At 48.0% G+C, this 18155-nt stretch overlaps 1 protein-coding gene across 1 annotated transcript; it reads left to right on the top strand.

Annotated features, from left to right (window-relative positions):
* The first annotated feature begins 60 nt into the window (after nucleotides 1-60).
* FAM161B (FAM161 centrosomal protein B) lies at nucleotides 61-18038 on the top strand. The gene is made up of 9 exons (XM_015144084.3): nucleotides 61-220; nucleotides 3884-4203; nucleotides 5605-6155; nucleotides 7770-8116; nucleotides 9763-9890; nucleotides 12692-12856; nucleotides 13428-13527; nucleotides 15014-15150; nucleotides 16346-18038. Exons 1-9 carry the CDS (start codon nucleotides 167-169, stop codon nucleotides 16482-16484), a joined length of 1941 nt encoding a protein of 646 aa, XP_014999570.3. The 5' UTR covers nucleotides 61-166; the 3' UTR covers nucleotides 16485-18038.
* The last annotated feature ends 117 nt before the right edge of the window (nucleotides 18039-18155 follow it).

The raw sequence follows: 18155 nt of genomic DNA, 5'->3' as shown, positions 1-18155 counted from the left end.
CGGAAAACGAACTTTGCCTCCTCGGGCGGGATGGATCGGAGGTTGCCCTGGAAGCCAATCAGACGCCAAAGCTAGAAAGGGGTGGACCCTGGCTCCGCACAGCTAGCGCTGCCGCCGCTGCTGCACCTATCGCTGTCACAGCCGCTGCTGCCTCTGTCCAGCCGAAATGACCGTGGAGAGGCCTGAGGGAGCCCCCGGAGGCGCGGAGGGGAGCCGTCAGGTGAGGAGAGAAAGAGAAGGGAGGAAGCGGGACTGCCCCCGGGAAAGGAATCCCAGAGAGGAAACTGTTTGGCGTTGCCTTGGAAACAGACAGCAGGGGCGTGTCACGGAGGGGCGTGGGGTTAAAATGAGCGTTTAGGGACCAGGAGGCGGATTCTGATTTGCAGACCTGAACCTCTCGGACTTTATACGAGGCTCCTTATAGGCAATGTCACATAAGTTTTCGCTTATCCTGTTAGTACTCTATGACCAATTGTCGTCCGTTTTTTGTAGAAGAGAAAACTAAGGCACAAAAAGATTAAGAAAATTGCCCCCCACATTTTTTTTTTTTTTTTTTGAGACGGAGTCTCGCTCTGTCGCCCAGGCTGGAGTGCAGTGGCGCGATCTCGGCTCACTGCAAGCTCCGCCTCCTGGGTTTACGCCATTCTCCTGCCTCAGCCTCCTGAGTAGCTGGGACTACAGGCGCCCGCCACCGCGCCCGGCTAATTTTTTTTTTGTATTTTTAGTAGAGACGGGGTTTCACCGTGGTCTCGATCTCCTGACCTTGTGATCCGCCCGTCTCGGCCTCCCAAAGTGCTGGGATTACAGGCGTGAGCCACCGCGCCCGGCCTGCCCCCCACATTTGACCGAGGTGGTGGCTCACGTCTGTAATCCCAACACATTGGGAGGCAGAGGCGGGTGGATCACCTGAGGTCAGGAGTTCGAGACCAGCCTGGCCAACATGGCGAAACCCCGTCTCTACTAAAAATTAAAAAAAAAAAAAAAAAAGGCCAGGCGCGGTGGCTCACGCCTGTAATCCTAACACTTTGGTAGGCCGAGGCAAGATCACAAGGTCAAGAAATCGAGACCAGGCTGGTTTCCATGGCAAAACCCCCGTCTCTACTGAAAATACAAAAATTAGCTGGGCATGGTGGCGCACGCCTGTAGGCCCAGTTACTGGGAAGGTTGAGGCAGGAGAATCGCTTGAACCCGGGAGGCGGAGCTTACAGTGAGCTGAGATCGCACCACTGCACCCCAGCCTGGCGACAGAGCGAGACTCTGTCTCAAGAAAAGAAAAAAAAAAACAACCAGGTGTGGTGGCGCCTGCCTCCAGTGATCCACCAGCCAAGGCCTTCCAAAGTGCTAGGATTACCGTGAGCCAGTGTGCCTGGCGGACCCTAAACTCTTAAAGACAGAAAGTAGACTTGCGGTTGCTTAGGGCTGGTGGGGTGGGGTGTGGATGGTTAGGGGAAATAGGGAGTGACTACTAAAGAGTATGGCGTTTATTTTAGGGGCGATGAAGGTGTTCTAAAATTGTGATGGTAGTTGCACAATTCTGTGTATATACCAAAACCACTGAATTGTACACTTTAAATGAGCGAATATATTGTATAGAAATTATATCTTAATAACGTTGTCTTTAAAAAAAAAAAGAAAAAATGTGCCCAAGATCGCACACTCTTTGTAGCAGAGCCAGGGCTAGGGTGCATACATACCTCTGATTCTTACCCTGGATTTTAGTAAGGCTGGCTCCTCATCAATCAATTGTCAATTCAAAGTTCCTCCACAATGAAAAATAAAAATCAGCCCAGGACTGAGGAAGTATAACTCAGACTGTCATAGGCATAGATAATGCCAACAGCAAGAGCATCAGGAAACAGTGTTTCAGGTCCATACTATAGGTGCAAAATTACTAACACTCCTTCTTCCAAATTATACTGCTTACTGATCAATTAGTTACCCACCCTACTTTATTCTTCTCACCTTTTGAATAAGAATTGCCTTTGGGCGGGGCCCAGTGGCTCACACCTGTAATCCCAGCACTTTGGGAGGCCAAGGCAGGCGAATCATTTGAGCTCAGGAGTTGGAGACCACCCTGGGCAACATGGTGAAACCCCGTCTCTACAAAAAATTAAAAAATTAGCCAGATGTGGTGGCGCGTGCTGTAGTCCCAGCTACTCGGGAGGCTGAGGTGGGAGGATCATCACGTGAGCTCAGGAGGTTCAGGCTGCAGTGAGGCATGATTGCACCACTGCACTCCAGAACCTGGGTGACAGAGCAAAATCCTGCCTAAAAAAAAAAAAAAAAAAAAAAAAGCTCAATCATTCACTTATTAAATTGTCCCCACTTCATGACAACACCATTCCAGAATCAATCAGGGAAGCTGGCCAGCGGTATAAAAATCACACCCCCGACCCTAAGTTCCCTATGTTTTCCGTAGTGTCCTGCAGCAAGTTAATAAACCTAACTGATGTACCGATTACAAGTACATTCTTAATAACCTTCATCTGATAGACTTTTATCAACCAAAAAGCTTTCCATAGGCACTTTTTTTTTTTTTTGAGACGGAGTCTCGCTGTCTCCCAGGTTGGAGTACAGTGGCGCGATTTCGGCTCACTGCAAGCTCCGCCTCCCAGGTTCACGCCATTCTCCTGCCTCAGCCTCCGGAGTAGCTGGGACTACAGGCGCCCGCCACCGCACCCGGCTAATTTTTTGTATTTTTAGTAGAGACAGGGTTTCACCACATTAGCCAGGATGGTCTGGATCTCCTGACCTCTTGATCCGCCTGCCTTGGCCTCCCAAAGTGCTGGGATTACAGGCATGAGCCACGGCGCCCAGCTGGCACTCCATCTTTTTATAACCTCACAGTCGTTTATGGTTTTCACGGAATTTATTATCATCTTATGTTGTCTGTCTTCTCTTACTACAGTGTAGGCTTCAAGGGAGTAAGGATCTTGTTTGTCTTGTTCTCAGCCAAATGCCCAGTGCACATCAGGCACCCAGTAAATATGGTATGAATGAATGGAGTACTGAAAAAGTTAATTGTGTGTCCCGCTTCTTAGGACGTTGCTCTTCCAGCCAGACCATACTGTCTCTCTTGTTAATCATCCATTCCTTTTTTTTTTTTTTTTTTTGAGATGGAGCTTCGCTCTTGTTACCCAGGCTGGAGTGCAGTGGTGTGATCTCATCTTACTGCCACCTCAGCCTCCCAGGTTCAAGCGATTCTCCTGCCTCAGCCTCCCCAGTAGCTGAGGTTACAGGCACCCACCACCACACCCAGCTAATTTTTGTATTTTTGTAGAAATGGGGTTTCACCATGTTGGTCTTGAACTCCTGACCTCAGGTGATCCACCTCCCTCAGCCTCCCAAAACACCGGGATTACAGGCGTGAGCCACTGCTTCCGGCCATCATCCATTCCTTGACAGAGTGCAAATTAGCTAGAACATGAGGAAAGCAGAGGAGTAGAGACAAGGGAAGTGGGAGAAGGAAGATGAGCAAGAAGTAGGTACAACCCAAGTAAGGCAGAGTGCGGCCATCATCATGGGCAGGATTCCTGGAGTGCAGGGGTCAGAATGCATGGTACAGGTGAGGTGCTCTGTAAAAGCTTACTGCACTGTATGGCGTAGGGAACCAACTTCAGCTCTTCACTTCCCTCTCCATCCCTTCAGTGAAGCGCACTTCATAGACCAAGTTGTGAAATGTCTTTAGAGCAAGAAACACATCTTATTTTTAAAAATTCCTCCCCAAGTATTGGGATTACAGGGATGAGCCAGCGCACCTGGCAGACCCCAAATTCTCCCCAGTCCCTAATATACAGAGGCTTGTTCAAAGTGAAATTAAGTTACGATTTGAATACCTTTGAAAGCATTGTTTCACTCACAGCCTATTTCTATTCTATTGTAGATATTTTCCCCCGAATCCTCCCCAGACACAGAGGCAGGAGAGGAGCTGTCTGGGGACGGGCTGGTTTTGCCCAGGGCCAGCAAACTTGACGAGTTCCTCAGCCCAGAGGAGGAGATAGATTCTACTTCTGACTCCACTGGGAGCTTTTACCAGACCTTGCAGGTACTGAAGCAGAAAGGCAGAGCGTGTCTGTTGGAGTCTGTCTTTCAGTCTGACCCGGAGAGTGATGAAAGCCTCTCTGAAGATGAGGAGGGCCTGGAGAGCTTCTTCCGAGACAAGGGCAGGGGCAAGGTACAGGTCCAGCGCCCCCAGGCTCTGAGGTAAGGCACTGCAGCTCCACGGCTGCCTCACTCCACACCTCCACACAGGTCACATCGTGTCTCTGGGCTTCATCTTCCTCTGTAAAGCAAAGAGCACTTCTGCAAGTTGCCATTTACTGAGGCTGTAGCTCAGAATCAGCTTTTGATTCCAAACAGGTGTTCCGATTCCTCCCCAGGAATCCTAAATCACTTTGGGCAACACTTAGTCCAGTGATACCCTGGAATTAATTAAAGGGAAGCCTTTCCTCAGGCGCAGTGGCTCACACCTGCACTCCCAGCGTTTTGGGAGGCTGAGGCAGGCAGATCACTTGAGGTCAGGAATTCGAGGCCAGCCTGGTCAACATGGTGAAACCCCGTCTCTACTAAAAATACAAAAATTAGCTACTCATCGTGGTGTGTGCCTGTAATCCCAGCTACTCAGGAGACTGATGCACGAGAATCCCTTGAGCCCAGGAGATGGAGGTTGCAGTGAGCTGAGATCATGCCACTGCACTCCAGCCTGGGCGACAGAGCAAGACTCTGACTCAACAAATAAAAATAAAATAAAAAATGGGCCGGGCATCATGGTTTACGCCTGTAATTCCAGCACTTTGGGAAGCTGAGGTGGGTGGATCATGAGTTCAGGAGTTCAAGACCAGCCTGGCCAAAATGGTGAAACCCCGTCTCTACTAAAAATATAAAAAAATTAGCCGGGTGTGGTGGCGGGTGCACATAATTGCAGCTGCTCAGGAGGCAGAGGCAGAGAATTGCTTGAACCTGGGAAGTGGAGGTTGCAGTGAGCCAAGATCACGCCCAGCTTGGGCAACAGTGCAAGACTCCATCTCAAAATAAATAAATAAATAAATAAATATTGAAAAATAAAAAAAAATACAGGGAAGCCTTTCCTAAATACACTTTCCCTGAGAATGACAACAAAGTACCTTTATCTTGGTCAAGTCTTAGAAAGTAAATATTTAATGAGATAAAGTATACATTATCTCATTACCTTATCTCATTTAATATTTACTTTCTCCTCCAATAACCTGGTTAGTAGACATTAATTTTTGTCATTCTATGTAGGAGGAAATTGAAGTTTTAACAGAACCTTGCTCAAAGTTTGGAGCAAGATTTATACCCAAGTCTGTCTGACTCTCAAGCTCTACTCTGCTCATTGTTCTCTCTCTCATATGAAATATTAGAGTGCAAAGTGGCAGTTTTGGGATCAATTCTGAGAAGAGACTTTCCTTTAGGGCTGCCAGGATTGTCTGTGGGAAGGTCATGGACATAGAGGCCTGTGGGGCTGTGGTGTTAGGTCAAGCAGCCAGCTGTGACCAGTGGGAAGGGAGGACTGGGGAGGAGGTCTGGAGGGAGCAGGGCCTCCTGACTGCCCTGTCCTCCACACGTGGATCTGCTTTCTTCCAGGTGTGGCTCCACAAGGCGCTGCAGCTCCCTGAGCAACCTTCCCTCCAACATTCCCAGGGCTCCGACCCAGCCACCCTCAGGCTCCCGGCCTTCCTCCCAGCACAGAAGTGTCAGCTCCTGGGCATCATCCATTACTGTCCCTCGGCCATTCCGCATGACACTGCGCGAGGCCCAGAAGAAGGCCGAGTGGCTGGGCTCACCTGCCTCCTTTGAGCAGGAGAGGCAGCGGGCCCGGAGGCAGGGTGAGGAAGAGGCTGAGTGCCACAGGCAGTTCCGGGCACAGCCTGTGCCTGCACATGTCTACCTGCCCCTCTACCAAGAGATCATGGAGCGCAGCGAGGCCCGAAGGCGGGCAGGGATTCAGAAGAGGAAGGAACTGCTCCTCTCTTCTTTGAAGCCCTTCAGCTTCCTGGAGAAGGAGGAGCAACTAAAGGAAGCTGCTCGACAGAGAGACTTGGCTGCCACAGCTGAAGCCAAGATCTCCAAGCAGAAGGCCACCAGAAGGATCCCCAAGTCCATTCTGGAGCCAGCCCTTGGGGATAAACTCCAGGGTAAAGACATCCTTGCCACCTTGCTACCTCCTGCCTTGGGGTACCAATTCCACCGTAGGGATTTAGTCAGGGCCCAGGGGTTGGCCTGGCTTGGAGATTTGCTGCTTGGGTGGACCCACTAGAGGCTGCACGTTTAGTGCAGGCCATCGGGGAGGGTTAGGTCTGTCTACACAATCGGGGCCTGCATGGAGTAAGGACTGAAAGGTCCCACAGTGTCCCCAAGGCTCGTCCTGTTGACAGCTGAGTGAATGCACACGAGGGCCTCTGCACCAGCAGAGGTGCAGGAATAGAGAACCAGTGAGACACCTGAGGACCAGCTTGGGCTCATGCCACCACCAGCATACTGCCCTGAGATGCTCCCCCACGGCCCCTTCATCCTGGTGAGGTGGCGTCAGTCACTGAAATTACCTGGGGGATGATTATTTACATATTTCTAAAAGTATAGCTCCAAATAAGGGGCTCAGGCTTTATTCACTTTTCAGTGGCATGTGCCGTGCTCCAGGCACTGTGCCATGGTGAACACACAGACATGGAGTTTGTAGACATGTGAGGACAACAGATAAACACAAATGCATACAAACGTGGTGAGTTATTTACAAGGATTAAAGGGGGAAGCATGGAAACATATATCAGAGGGACCTAACCCGGGGATTGGTGAAGGAAGGGAGCAGTTAGGGAAGGTCCCCTAAGAAAGTGGGCCCTGGGGCTGAACTAAAGGAGGGGCAAAGAGGGAGGAGAAGTGGAACAGGCAGAATGTGGCATGGAGGGGAGAGAAAGTGGAGCATCTGCAAGGGCTGGAAAGGTAGAGGGCTGAGAGAAGAGGGAGTGGGAAGGGAGAGGCAGACATGGGCTAGACATGAGGAGCTTTGCAAGCCACGCTAGCGAGTCTGGACTTCATCCCAAGGGCACAGGGGAGCCACTGAGGGACTGAGGCAGGGTGACCCACGATCAGAAATCTAGTTCAGAAGGATCCTTCTGATTGCTGTGTAGATGATCCAAGAGGGCAGCAAGACTGGAGGGCTACTGAGCCAAGAGGAAGCTATTTCACCATTCAATTGAGAAATTATGCAGCTGGTTGCAGGGATGAAGAAAAGAGGATGGACTGGAGAGAGGTTAAAGAGGAGGAAGTGACAACTTGTGACTGATGAGAGACACGGAGGAGTCAGTGATGTGGGCAGAGGGCCTGGGCAGCTGGGTGGATGGTGGGGCCTTTCTCTGAGATGGGGAAACATGGGAGAGGAGCAGGCAGCTGGCCCACTTCCTCTGCTTCATCTGTAAAGAAGCAGTCGTAGAAAGTGCTCAGTGAGTGTAGCTGGTCGCTGCTTCTGCAGCCTGACTGGCACAGGCAGTGGTGTTCTGGATGACATTTATTAACAAGCTCTCCAGAAAAAAGCAAGCAAGCTGGTTTGTAATGTTTGTTATTTTCTGTGGCATAAATACGCCTATTAAGGCCATCTGCAAGCATCGCACAGGATGTTAACGTGTCAGAATTCCCGAAAAGTTCATAGTTGCCTCCAGTACACTTACGGCTAGTGTGTAAAAGAGGGAAAGTTCTCCAACCCTGTAGGTTTCATGCCTGGTCCTTTCTTACCCATCACCATCCTGTCTCCACAGAAGCTGAGCTCTTCAGGAAAATTCGCATCCAGATGAGAGCCCTGGACATGCTCCAGATGGCCTCTTCCCCTATCGCCTCCTCTGGTAACCGGGCTAACCCCCAGCCCCGCACAGCCACCCGAACCCAGCAGGAAAAGCTTGGGTTTCTGCACACTAACTTTGGATTCCAGCCTCGGGTGAATCCCATAGTCCCTGACTATGAGGGCCTTTACAAGGCCTTCCAGAGAAAAGCAGCCAAAAGAAGAGAAACCCAAGAGTCCACTCGCAACAAGCCCTTCTTGCTGAGGACCTCCAACCTGCACCACCCTCAGCGGCCTTGCGATGCTGCCACCACCGGAGGGAGGCTGGTGAGAGCCCAGGCAGCTGTGGGAGGGTCAGGGCTAAGGCCTGAAATACAGGGTGGGGCCAGGTCTTTCTGGAAAGCACTTCTCAACAAGGATTTCCTATCTTTTTTAAACACCAGCTCAGTTATAAACAGATTCACTTTCCTATAAACTCCAGACCACAGCCCAGCCTGGGCAACATAGAGACCCCATCTCTTCAAAACAAAACAAAACAAACATTTGCCACACGTGGTGGCATGTACCTGTAGTTCAAGCTATTCAGGAGGCTGAGGTGGGAGGACCACTTGAGCCTAGGAATTTCTGGCTGCAGTGAGCCAAGATGACGCCACTGTACTCCAGCCTAGGCAACAGAGTGAGAGCCCATCTCAAAACAACAACAAAAAACAGGCCGGGCATGGTGGCTCACGCCTCTAATCCCAGCACTTTGAGAGGCTGAGGAGGGCAGATCATCTGCGGTCAGGAGTTTGAGACCAGCCTGGCCAACATGGCAAAACCCCATCTCTAATTTTGATAAAAATACAAAAATTGGCCGGGCGCGGTGGCTCAAGCCTGTAATCCCAGCACTTTCGGAGGCCGAGAGGGGCGGATCACGAGGTCAGGAGATCGAGACCATCCTGTCTAACCCAGTGAAACCCCGTCTCTACTAAAAAAAAAATACAAAAAAACTAGCCGGGCAAGATGGCGGGCGCCTATAGTCCCAGCTACTCGGGAGGCTGAGGCAGGAGAATGGCGTGAACCCAGGAGGCGGAGCTTGCGGTGAGCTGAGATGTGGCCACTGCACTCCAGCCTGGGCGACAGAGCGAGACTCCGTCTCAAAAACAAAAACAAAAAATACAAAAATTAGCTGGGTGTGGTGGCGGGCGCCTGTAATCCAAGCTACTCCAGAGGCTGAGGCAGGAGAATTGCTTGAACCTGGGAGGCGGAGGTTGCAGTGAGCTCAGATTGCACCACCGCACTCCATCCTGGGCAACAAGAGTGAAAGTTCATCTCAAAAACAGAACAAAACAAAAACAAACCATAGGGACACTCCTCTTCCTCCCTTGCTCTAGAAGGATTTCACAGAAATAAGTCCAAGCAGGCCTGAGAGGCAAGGAGTTGGGATCAGTTGTTGATGTTCCTATACCAATTCCAAGGAACTCTTCTCATTTGACTAAAAACTTTAGGATTGATATCCAAGTCTTGGCTTGGTTATGAAACTTGAGATCTCATTATCCTTGCCTTATTCCCAGGAAAAAAAAAAAGATTCTCATTTTCAGTCCTTCAGTTAAATTGAATCCTAGTAAAGATAGAAAACGGCTGGGCGTGGTGGTTCACACCTGTAATCCCAGCACTTTGGGAGGCCAAGGCGGGTGGATCACCTGAGGTCAGGAATTCGAGACCAGCCTGACCAACATGGTGAAACCCTGTCTCTGCTAAAACTGCAAAAATTTAGCTGGGCGTGGTGGCTCACAACCTGCATAGTCCCAGCTACGTGGGAGGCTGAAGCAAGAGAACTGCTTGAACCAGGCAGGCGGAGGTTGCAGTGAGCCTCGATTGGCCACTGCACTCTAGCCTGGGCAAAAGAGCGAGACGAGACTCTGTCTCAAAAAAAAAAAAAAGAAACTAATCACACATGCTGTCCCACCAATACCAGCCTTTGTTTCTTCTAGGATTCCCCACAGCCACCAGCTCCACCCCTGCCAAGGAGTCGTTCTCTGAGTGGCCTTGCTTCCCTCTCTGCCAACACTCTCCCTGTGCACATCACAGATGCCACCAGGAAGAGGGAATCTGCAGTCAGGTGAGTGGTCAGGCTGCACAAGACCCATGCTCTGATTCTGGCCCCAAATGCTGGAAACTTCCCTACTAAGGGGCCTCCTTTCCTGTTATCAGAGACACCTCAAGGGGTCAAAGGGAATTTTCTGATCAGGACAGGAACAATTGCGGTTCTCCACACCTGGTGCTTGGAGAACAGCTAGCCATCATTCAGCACATATTCACAGTGGGCTTATTCTGTGCCAGGCACAGTGTTAAGGCTGGAGATCTTAGAGAACCTACAGTTTATTATCTAGTCTGAAATAGAGAAAAGCAAAGAAGCAATGGCCGTATTTTTTGAGTAGTGCAATGATTGGGGGTAGAGGGGACTGTGAGGGCACTGGGCAGCCTGGAGCAGGGGGTCTTGTCTTGTGGAATAGATGTCTAAAGTGAAACCTGAAACCTGAAGAACAAGGAAGAGTTGGCCAGACAAATCCTGGAGAGAAGGAAGGTTCCAGACAGAACATGGATAAAAGCCCATGGATGAGAGGAAGGGAGTAACGAGGAACAAGAATTCAGAGAAGCATGCTAGCAGGTGGCTGAAGTTGCCACCAAGATGAGACATCCATTGCATAGATTTGAGATTCTCTGAGATTCATCTTGGGAAGATGTCAGAGTCCGTTGGGCAGCAAGAGCTTGCTTATTTTTAACTCTTCAACTCACCTGACTCTGTTATGATGATGTTCTCGTTGAGCCAGCCCCCAGCAAGGGTTCCTCCACCAGGCTTCGGAGCTGAAGTAGGCAAGAGAGGCCATGGTGTAATGAGCAGCTTAGGCCAGGGAGAGGACTAATGTCTTCCTGCCTTCCCATGGGGCATGTAGGGGAGTACTCAGAACCTACTTGGATCCTTAAGCCCCACAGCAGGGATTGTAGAAAAGTACTTACAGTCCAAGGGATACTCCTTTCTTCTTCAGACTTCAGTTAGACCTACTAAATCAGGGCTAATTGCTCAGTATCCTGAGGGCCCAAGAACCCAGGCCTCCTGAACAAAGAGGCTGGCCCACCTATAGAGGACATCCACATCTGCTTTCCCGCCACAGGGAATCTGACATATGAGCAGATTAAATTTGCATGTCCTTCCCAGTCTGTCCATTTGAATGTAAACATCCATATAGAAGAGTCTTGATTGATTTTCCTTTTGGAAGAATTCAGCATATTACCTTTTAGATAACTGAACAAACTAAGTGCTACAAGTTGAAGCCAAATAGTTTGCACTGAAGGAGGCTCATTTCCAGTTCTCTCTGAATATGCAGATTTGTATTCCCAAAGAACCATGAACCCAGATACCTTCCAGCCCACTGTTTACAGCAGAGTGGTCAAGGCCAGAGGCTTGGGAGCCAAAGATCCTGGTCCAATAGGGGCTTTTCCACTGGCATGCTGGGTAGCTTTGAGCAAGTGGCTTACCTCCTTTGAGCCTCAATCACCTCCCCTATAAAAAGGGGATTTAGTATTTACCTCATAAGGCAGTTATGAGGACTACGTGAAATGTAATGGTACTTGATTCCTAATAGGGAACTCAGTAAGTGGCAGCTATTAGTATTATTTTGGATCAATAGGTGAAGACCTATTGAGTGTTGGGCTATTTAAGTAAGGATATATATATTTTTTTTCGAGATGAAGTCTTGCTCTGTTGCCCAGGCTGGAGTGCAGTGGTGCAATCTCAGCTCACTGCAACCTCTGCCTCCCAGGTTCAGTGATTCTCCTGCCTCAGCCTCCCACGTAGCTGGGATTACAGGCATGTGCCACTACGCCCAGCTAATTTTTTCTGTAGTTGTGGTAGAGATGGGGTTTCACCTTGTTGGCTAGGCTGGTCTTGAACTCCTGACCTCGTGATCAGCCCACTTCAGCCTCCCAAAGTGCTGAGATTACAGGCGTGAGCCACCGCACCCGGCCTAAGTAAGGATATTTTAACTGATATTTCTCCAGTTCAGTAAATACACTTCTAGGGTAGGAAGTCACTGTGTCCCTAGTGCTGGAAAGGCTTCATCTGCCAGTGCATTTAATCCTAGAATTTTATTATTTTTTAAAATGCCAGTTGAGGTAAATTACATGCCGCATTCATTGAAAACACCAACTTACTTTCCAGAAAATGTTACTAAGATTGCTTTTATTTTATTTATTTATTATTTATTTTTTGAGACGGAGTCTCTCGCTGTTGCCCAGGCTGGAGTGCGGTGGTGCGATCTCGGTTCACTGCAACCTCCACCTCCTGGGTTCACGCCATTCTCCAGCCTCAGCCTCCCGAGTAGCTGGGACTACAGGCACACGCCACCACACCCAGCTAATATTTTGTATTTTTAGTAGAGACGGGGCTTCACAGTATCAGCCAGATGGTCTCAATCTCCTGACCTCGTGATCTGCCCGCCTCGGCCTCCCAAAGTGCTGGGATTACAGGCGTGAGCCACCGCACCCGGCTAATTTTTTTTTTTTTTTTTTTTTTTGAGATGGAATCTTGCTCTGTCGCCCAGGCTGGAGTGCAGTGGTGCGATCTTGGCTCATTGCAACCTCTGCCTCCTGAGTTCAAGCAATTCTGCTGCCTCAGCCTCCCAAGTAGTTGGGATTACAGGTGCACACCACCACACCCAGCTAATTTTTGTATTTTCAGTAGAGTTGAGGTTTCACCATGTTGGCCAGGCTGGTCTTGGACTCCTGACCTCAGGTGATCCAGCTGCCTTGGCCTCCCAAAGTGCTGGAACTACAAGCATGAGCCACCACACCTGGCCTGAGATTGCTTTTCAGTATGCCCAGGTTGGTAATCTATACTCTCTTTCTGCCTCCTCCCTTTAGAAGTGCACTTGAAAAAAAGAACAAAGCAGATGAGAGTATTCAGTGGCTGGAGATCCACAAAAAGAAGTCTCAAGCAATGTCCAAATCTGTGACCTTGCGTGCAAAAGCCATGGATCCCCATAAAAGCCTGGAGGAAGTGTTCAAAGCAAAGCTGAAAGAAAACCGGTCAGTATCCCCTATGTGTCAAAAGGGGTGCTTGCCTTGGGATCCAGCAGACCACTGGCCTGTTGCCAGAAAATGCAAAATGGAGTTACTGGGGTAGGCAGGCTCCTGTAATCACAGCGGCGGGGCCATGATTTTCTAAGTCACATAGGAATTTACAATGTACATGGGAATTACACTGCTTAACTGGAAATGAATGGTATTCTGGATTGGAAACGATGTAGTTTGTTTTTTTTTTTTTTTTTTTTTGAGACAGATCTGGCTGTGTTGCCCAGGCTGGAGTGCGGTGGCGCGATCTCCACTCACTGCAAGCTCCGCCCCCCGGGTTCACGCCATTCTCCTGCCTCAGCCTCCCGTGTAGCTGGGACTACAGGCGCCCGCCACCGCGCCCGGCTAGTTTTTTTTTTTTTGTATTTTTAGTAGAGATGGGGTTTCACCATGTTAGCCAGGATGGTCTGGATCTCCTGACCTCGTGATCCGCCCGTCTCGGCCTCCCAAAGTGCTGGGATTACAGGCGTGAACCACCGCGCCTGGCCTAGAAACGACGTAATTCTAAAAATCTTGCTAATTCCAGGAACAATGACCGTAAAAGAGCGAAAGAATATAAGAAAGAACTGGAAGAAATGAAGAAGCGAATACAAACAAGGCCGTATCTCTTTGAACAAGTTGCCAAGGTAAAACTAAACCATCATTTGTTTTCTTTCTGCCTTAGATAAAAAGGCTCTGATAAATTATGAAACAATTTTAATATGTGGGTATTAAACATTTCCTTGAGGCCCAGAAATTCTAATTTCATTACTACCTTATTTTTCCAAAATAAATAGTACAGTAGAGAATGCTGCTTGTGTTGATTTCATCCAAGAGTGGACTCCAAAGGCATTGGTAAAGGGATATTTCACTTCCTAGAACTTTCACTGTAGTCTAGCATTCAGAGTTCATGAGACCTCAGAGACAGGGACCATTTGGCTCTTTCTGCGCTCTGGAGCCACTGTTCACAGTGCTGGAAAGGTCTCTCTCCTCTGCCTGTGCTGCTGGCCCTGGGCCTCCCCAGTCTCTAGAGCTGTGGCACATTTATAAGTCTCCAAGGATTAGGATGCCCACAAGCACCCCACCGGCTTTTTCTAGACTAAGTGGCTTTCAGGCTGGAAGCCTGAAATTTTTTTTTCTTCTTTTATTTTGTTTGCGTGTGTGTGTGTGTTCCTTGTGGAGCAGGGCTAACCCATAGGCAGTGTACCCAAAGTATCCTGGAAGACTATCATTTTAAGATATTCTCTATAGACTTTTAGGGACATTGGACTCAGCTGAGATCTCCATAAGGATGTAAGGATGCTCTGGTTCTGCTGCATGAGGCTCTGTGGATCCTTTTCCTCTCCAGTTTCAGACAAGTTGGGGCTCCCTAGTGACCTAGTTCCAATGGTGGGGCGTTAGCTCCATCTTATAGTTAGTACATTGTCTAGGCATTTGCTGGCTTCACTTCCTCCTCCCTCCGTAAATCTTTCTCCTCTCGCACACGCAAGCACACATGGTCTTGGATTTACTTAGCAACCTGCATTGTTCAAAATCTCTCATGCTTCTTTATGTTAATGTTAAGCAAGCTCACTCTTCAGATCTCAACAGATCTTTCACCTCTCTAGGAAAAATACAAAGTACTCTATGATTTTTTCTTGGAATACTTAAACAAAAAATAATAATCTCCTGGTCCACATGCAGACCATCTGTCCTTCCATTAAGAGTCTTGGTGTAGCTTATTTTTTATTTTAGTGCTCCTGATAATGCTTTGTTGCTTTAAAATCTTAGAAGGTTTTTAGTCCATCCTTTTAAATCTGGGTCTCATTTGTCTCCCAAAAGTCTAAGTCATTGCTTTTCAAAATTGTGGCTCCTAAATCAACAGTTTGGCATCTCTGGGGAGTGTCAGAAATACACAATTACGGTCCTCATCTGACACCTACCAAATGTGAAATCTGCATTTTAACAAGACCTCAGGTGATTTATACCCACATTAAAGCTCGAAAACAAGGGTTAAATAATTTTCATGCAAATCCGTGCCCCATAATAAGGGTAGTGGTGGTAGTGGCAGTATTGTAAGAATACTGATTAAGTACTTTAGAATTGTCTGGTAATTCGTAAGATAGCTACAGCAGATTAATTTCCATCCCACAGGATCTAGCCAAGAAAGAAGCAGAACAATGGTATCTAGACACCCTGAAGCAGGCTGGGCTGGAGGAAGACTTTGTGAGAAACAAGGGTCAAGGCACTGGGGCTGTTCAAGAGGAGACCAAAGTCAAGGATTTTCCCAGGTAACCTGAGATGTTGCTGTCATTCTGCAGCTTTCTAAATTGTCATACCCAGTAATACCACTGGGAGGAAACTTTAGAATAGCCACTGGTATTTTGAGATCATAATCCTATATTTATATAATACTATCCAGAGATCTCCCTCCAAGTAACACATTTGAATTTAGACAGTGGTGCAGTTGTGAATAAAATCTGACAAATTATGTTTCGTTTTCTTCCATTTTGAAACAGATCATTTTCCAATTCGTTCCAATTCCATGAGCCGAAACTATTTCTACTTTATTTTTGAAGAAAAATCATGTATATTTTGACTTCTTATAAAACTATAAAACTTGTTTTTCTAGCATTCCTTAAAGGTAGCTCATTAGTATCACCTTCTCCATAACCCATTTTGATAGAGTCAAAGGACGAAAATAGTATCTATCTACACTATTCTCAGTTGTTTTGTATCTTAGATCCTAGCAGCCCCTACCCTAATTCCTATCTGTTTTTATACCCCTAGAAATTTTCCTTTACATCCCATGTAAAATAATAATAATGTTGATACTTTTCTTTTCTTTTCTTTTTTGAGATGGAGTCTTGCTCTGTCGCCAGGTTGGAGTGCAGTGGTGCAATCTTGATTCACTGCAACCTCCGCCTCCCGGGTTCAAGCGATTCTCCTGCTTCAGCCTCCCGACCCGAGTAGGTGGGACTACAGGTGCCCACCACCACGCCCAGCTATTTTTTGTATTTTTAGTAGAGATGGGGTTTCACTTTGTTGGCCAGGATGGTCTTGATCTCTTGACCTCGTGATTCGCCTGCCTCGGCCTCCCAAAGTGCTGGGAGAGACCATTCTTAAACCTTACACAGTGCTTTAAGATTTTCTTTTTTCAGACCGGGCACGGTGGCTCATGCCTGTAATCCCAGCACTTTGGGAGGCTGAAGTGGGTGGATTGCTTGAGCCCAGGAGTTTGAGACCAGCCTGGACAACATGGCAACCCCCATCTCTACAAAAAGTAAAAAGAAAAAAAAATTAGCTGGGTGCAGTGGTACGTGCCTATAACCCCAGCTTCTTGGGAAGCGGAGGTGGGAGGGTTGCTTGAGCTGGGCTGTCCACGCTGCAGTGGGCCGAGATCACGCCACTGCACTACAGCCTGGGTGAGAGTGAGACCCTGTCTGAAAAAAAAAAAAATTTTTTTTTTTGTGTTTTATTCTGCAGGTTCCAAAAAACTGCAAAATTCACCATCAGAGATCCAGAGCAGGGTTTAGAAGGATCTCTAGAACAGCCTGCAAGCCCCAGGAAAGTACTGGAGGAGCTGTCTCATCAATCACCAGAAAATCTCCTATCACTTGCTTAATCACTACACTTAAAATCTCTGCTTTTGAAAAATATTAAGCAGCTAACTTGGGTTTGAGTCAAGGCAGGAAAAACTTGGGTTTCGAGTCATGGCTACTGCTAGAAGATGGGGAAATGAAGAGTAGCAGATTAATAGGCTGGGCGCAGTGGCTCACGCCTGTAATCCCAGCACGTTGGGAGGCTGAGGCTGGCGGATCATCTGAGGTCAGGAGACCAGCCCAGCCAACATGGCAAAACTCTGTCTCTACTAAAAATACAGCTGGGCGTGATGACACGTGCTTGTAATCCTAGCTACTTGGGAGGCTGAGGCAAGAGAATCACTTGAACCCAAGAGGCAGAGGTTGTAATGAGCTGAGATCATGCCACTGCACTCCAGCCTGGGCAGCAGAGCAAGACTGTCTCAAAAAAAAAAAAAAAGTAGCAGATAACAGGGAATGGTTGAAGGAAATCAAAGTGGGGAGGCCCAGGTGAAGGGATCGTAGCCTAGAGTTAAGGGTTCCTGCTTTGTGCCTCACACTTAGAGAATAGGTACAGAAAAGAGCACAGGCCCAAATGCCTATGGGGCTAGTGCAGAAACAAATGCATCAGTGGAGTGGGTGTAGACAGTAGGAGACGGTAGAGACTGCAAGTATCAAATCCTGCTGGAATATAGGCTCAGAGTTAGTACATCAACTATGTTCATCAAGCCAGAAATTTGTATGCTGCCAACTAATTTAAAAATTACTTAGAAATATTGTATGGGCAAAATAGAATACATCTGTGTGTCAGATTTAGCCCATGGGGGATGAAAAACTTACAACTTCTAGTACAGGATTTCTTATCCTCAGTGCTATTAATATTTTGGGCCACCTAATTCTTTGTTGAGGGTTGGGGAAGGGAACTGTCCTGTACATTGTAGAACCTTTAGGCCGGGCGCGGTGGCTCAAGCCTGTAATCCCAGCACTTTGGGAGGCCGAGACGGGTGGATCACGAGGTCAGGAGGTCGAGACCATCCTGGCTAACACAGTGAAACCCCGTCTCTACTAAAAAATACAAAAAACTAGCCGGGCATGGTGGCAGGCACCTGTAGTCCCAGCTACTAGGGAGGCTGAGGCAGGAGAATGGCGGGAACCCGGGAGGCGGAGCTTGCAGGGAGCCGAGATCCGGCCACTGCACTCCAGCCTGGGTGACAGAGCGAGACTCCGTCTCAAAAAAAAAAAAAAAAAAAAAGAACCTTTAGCAGCATCCCTGGCCACTACCTGCTAGATGCCAGTAGTACCCCTCTCCCCAGTTGTGACAAAATGTCTCTAGATATTGCCAGATGTCTGCAGGGGGCAAAAATGTCCCTGGCTGAGAACCACTGCTCTAATATAAAAGGCTGCATGAAACAGAAACTGGCATTCTAAGAATACAAGTAATTGCCATGAATACAGTCTACATACTATGTGATTACGCATGTTATTAACAAATTAAGAATAATTTAAAACAATTCTCTCCTGTTACCTGTTTAGAATGTGCCTGTGTGTTTATGTAAGCATGAGGTTCATTTTAAATAAACTTAAAATTTCCCAGACAACCAAGATTTTTCTACTAGTAGGTGAACTTTGGAATACTTTTCTTCTCACCAATAATAATAGGATATTCTGGCTTGGTGCAGTGGTTCATGCTTGTAATCCCAGCACTTGAGGGGGCC

The sequence above is a fragment of the Macaca mulatta genome, chromosome 7, assembly GCF_049350105.2.
Source record: "Macaca mulatta isolate MMU2019108-1 chromosome 7, T2T-MMU8v2.0, whole genome shotgun sequence".
In the NCBI taxonomy this organism is placed as follows: Eukaryota; Metazoa; Chordata; class Mammalia; order Primates; family Cercopithecidae; genus Macaca; species Macaca mulatta.
The sequence above is the reverse complement of the archived record's forward strand: the minus strand, read 5'-3'. Positions and strand labels throughout refer to the sequence as shown.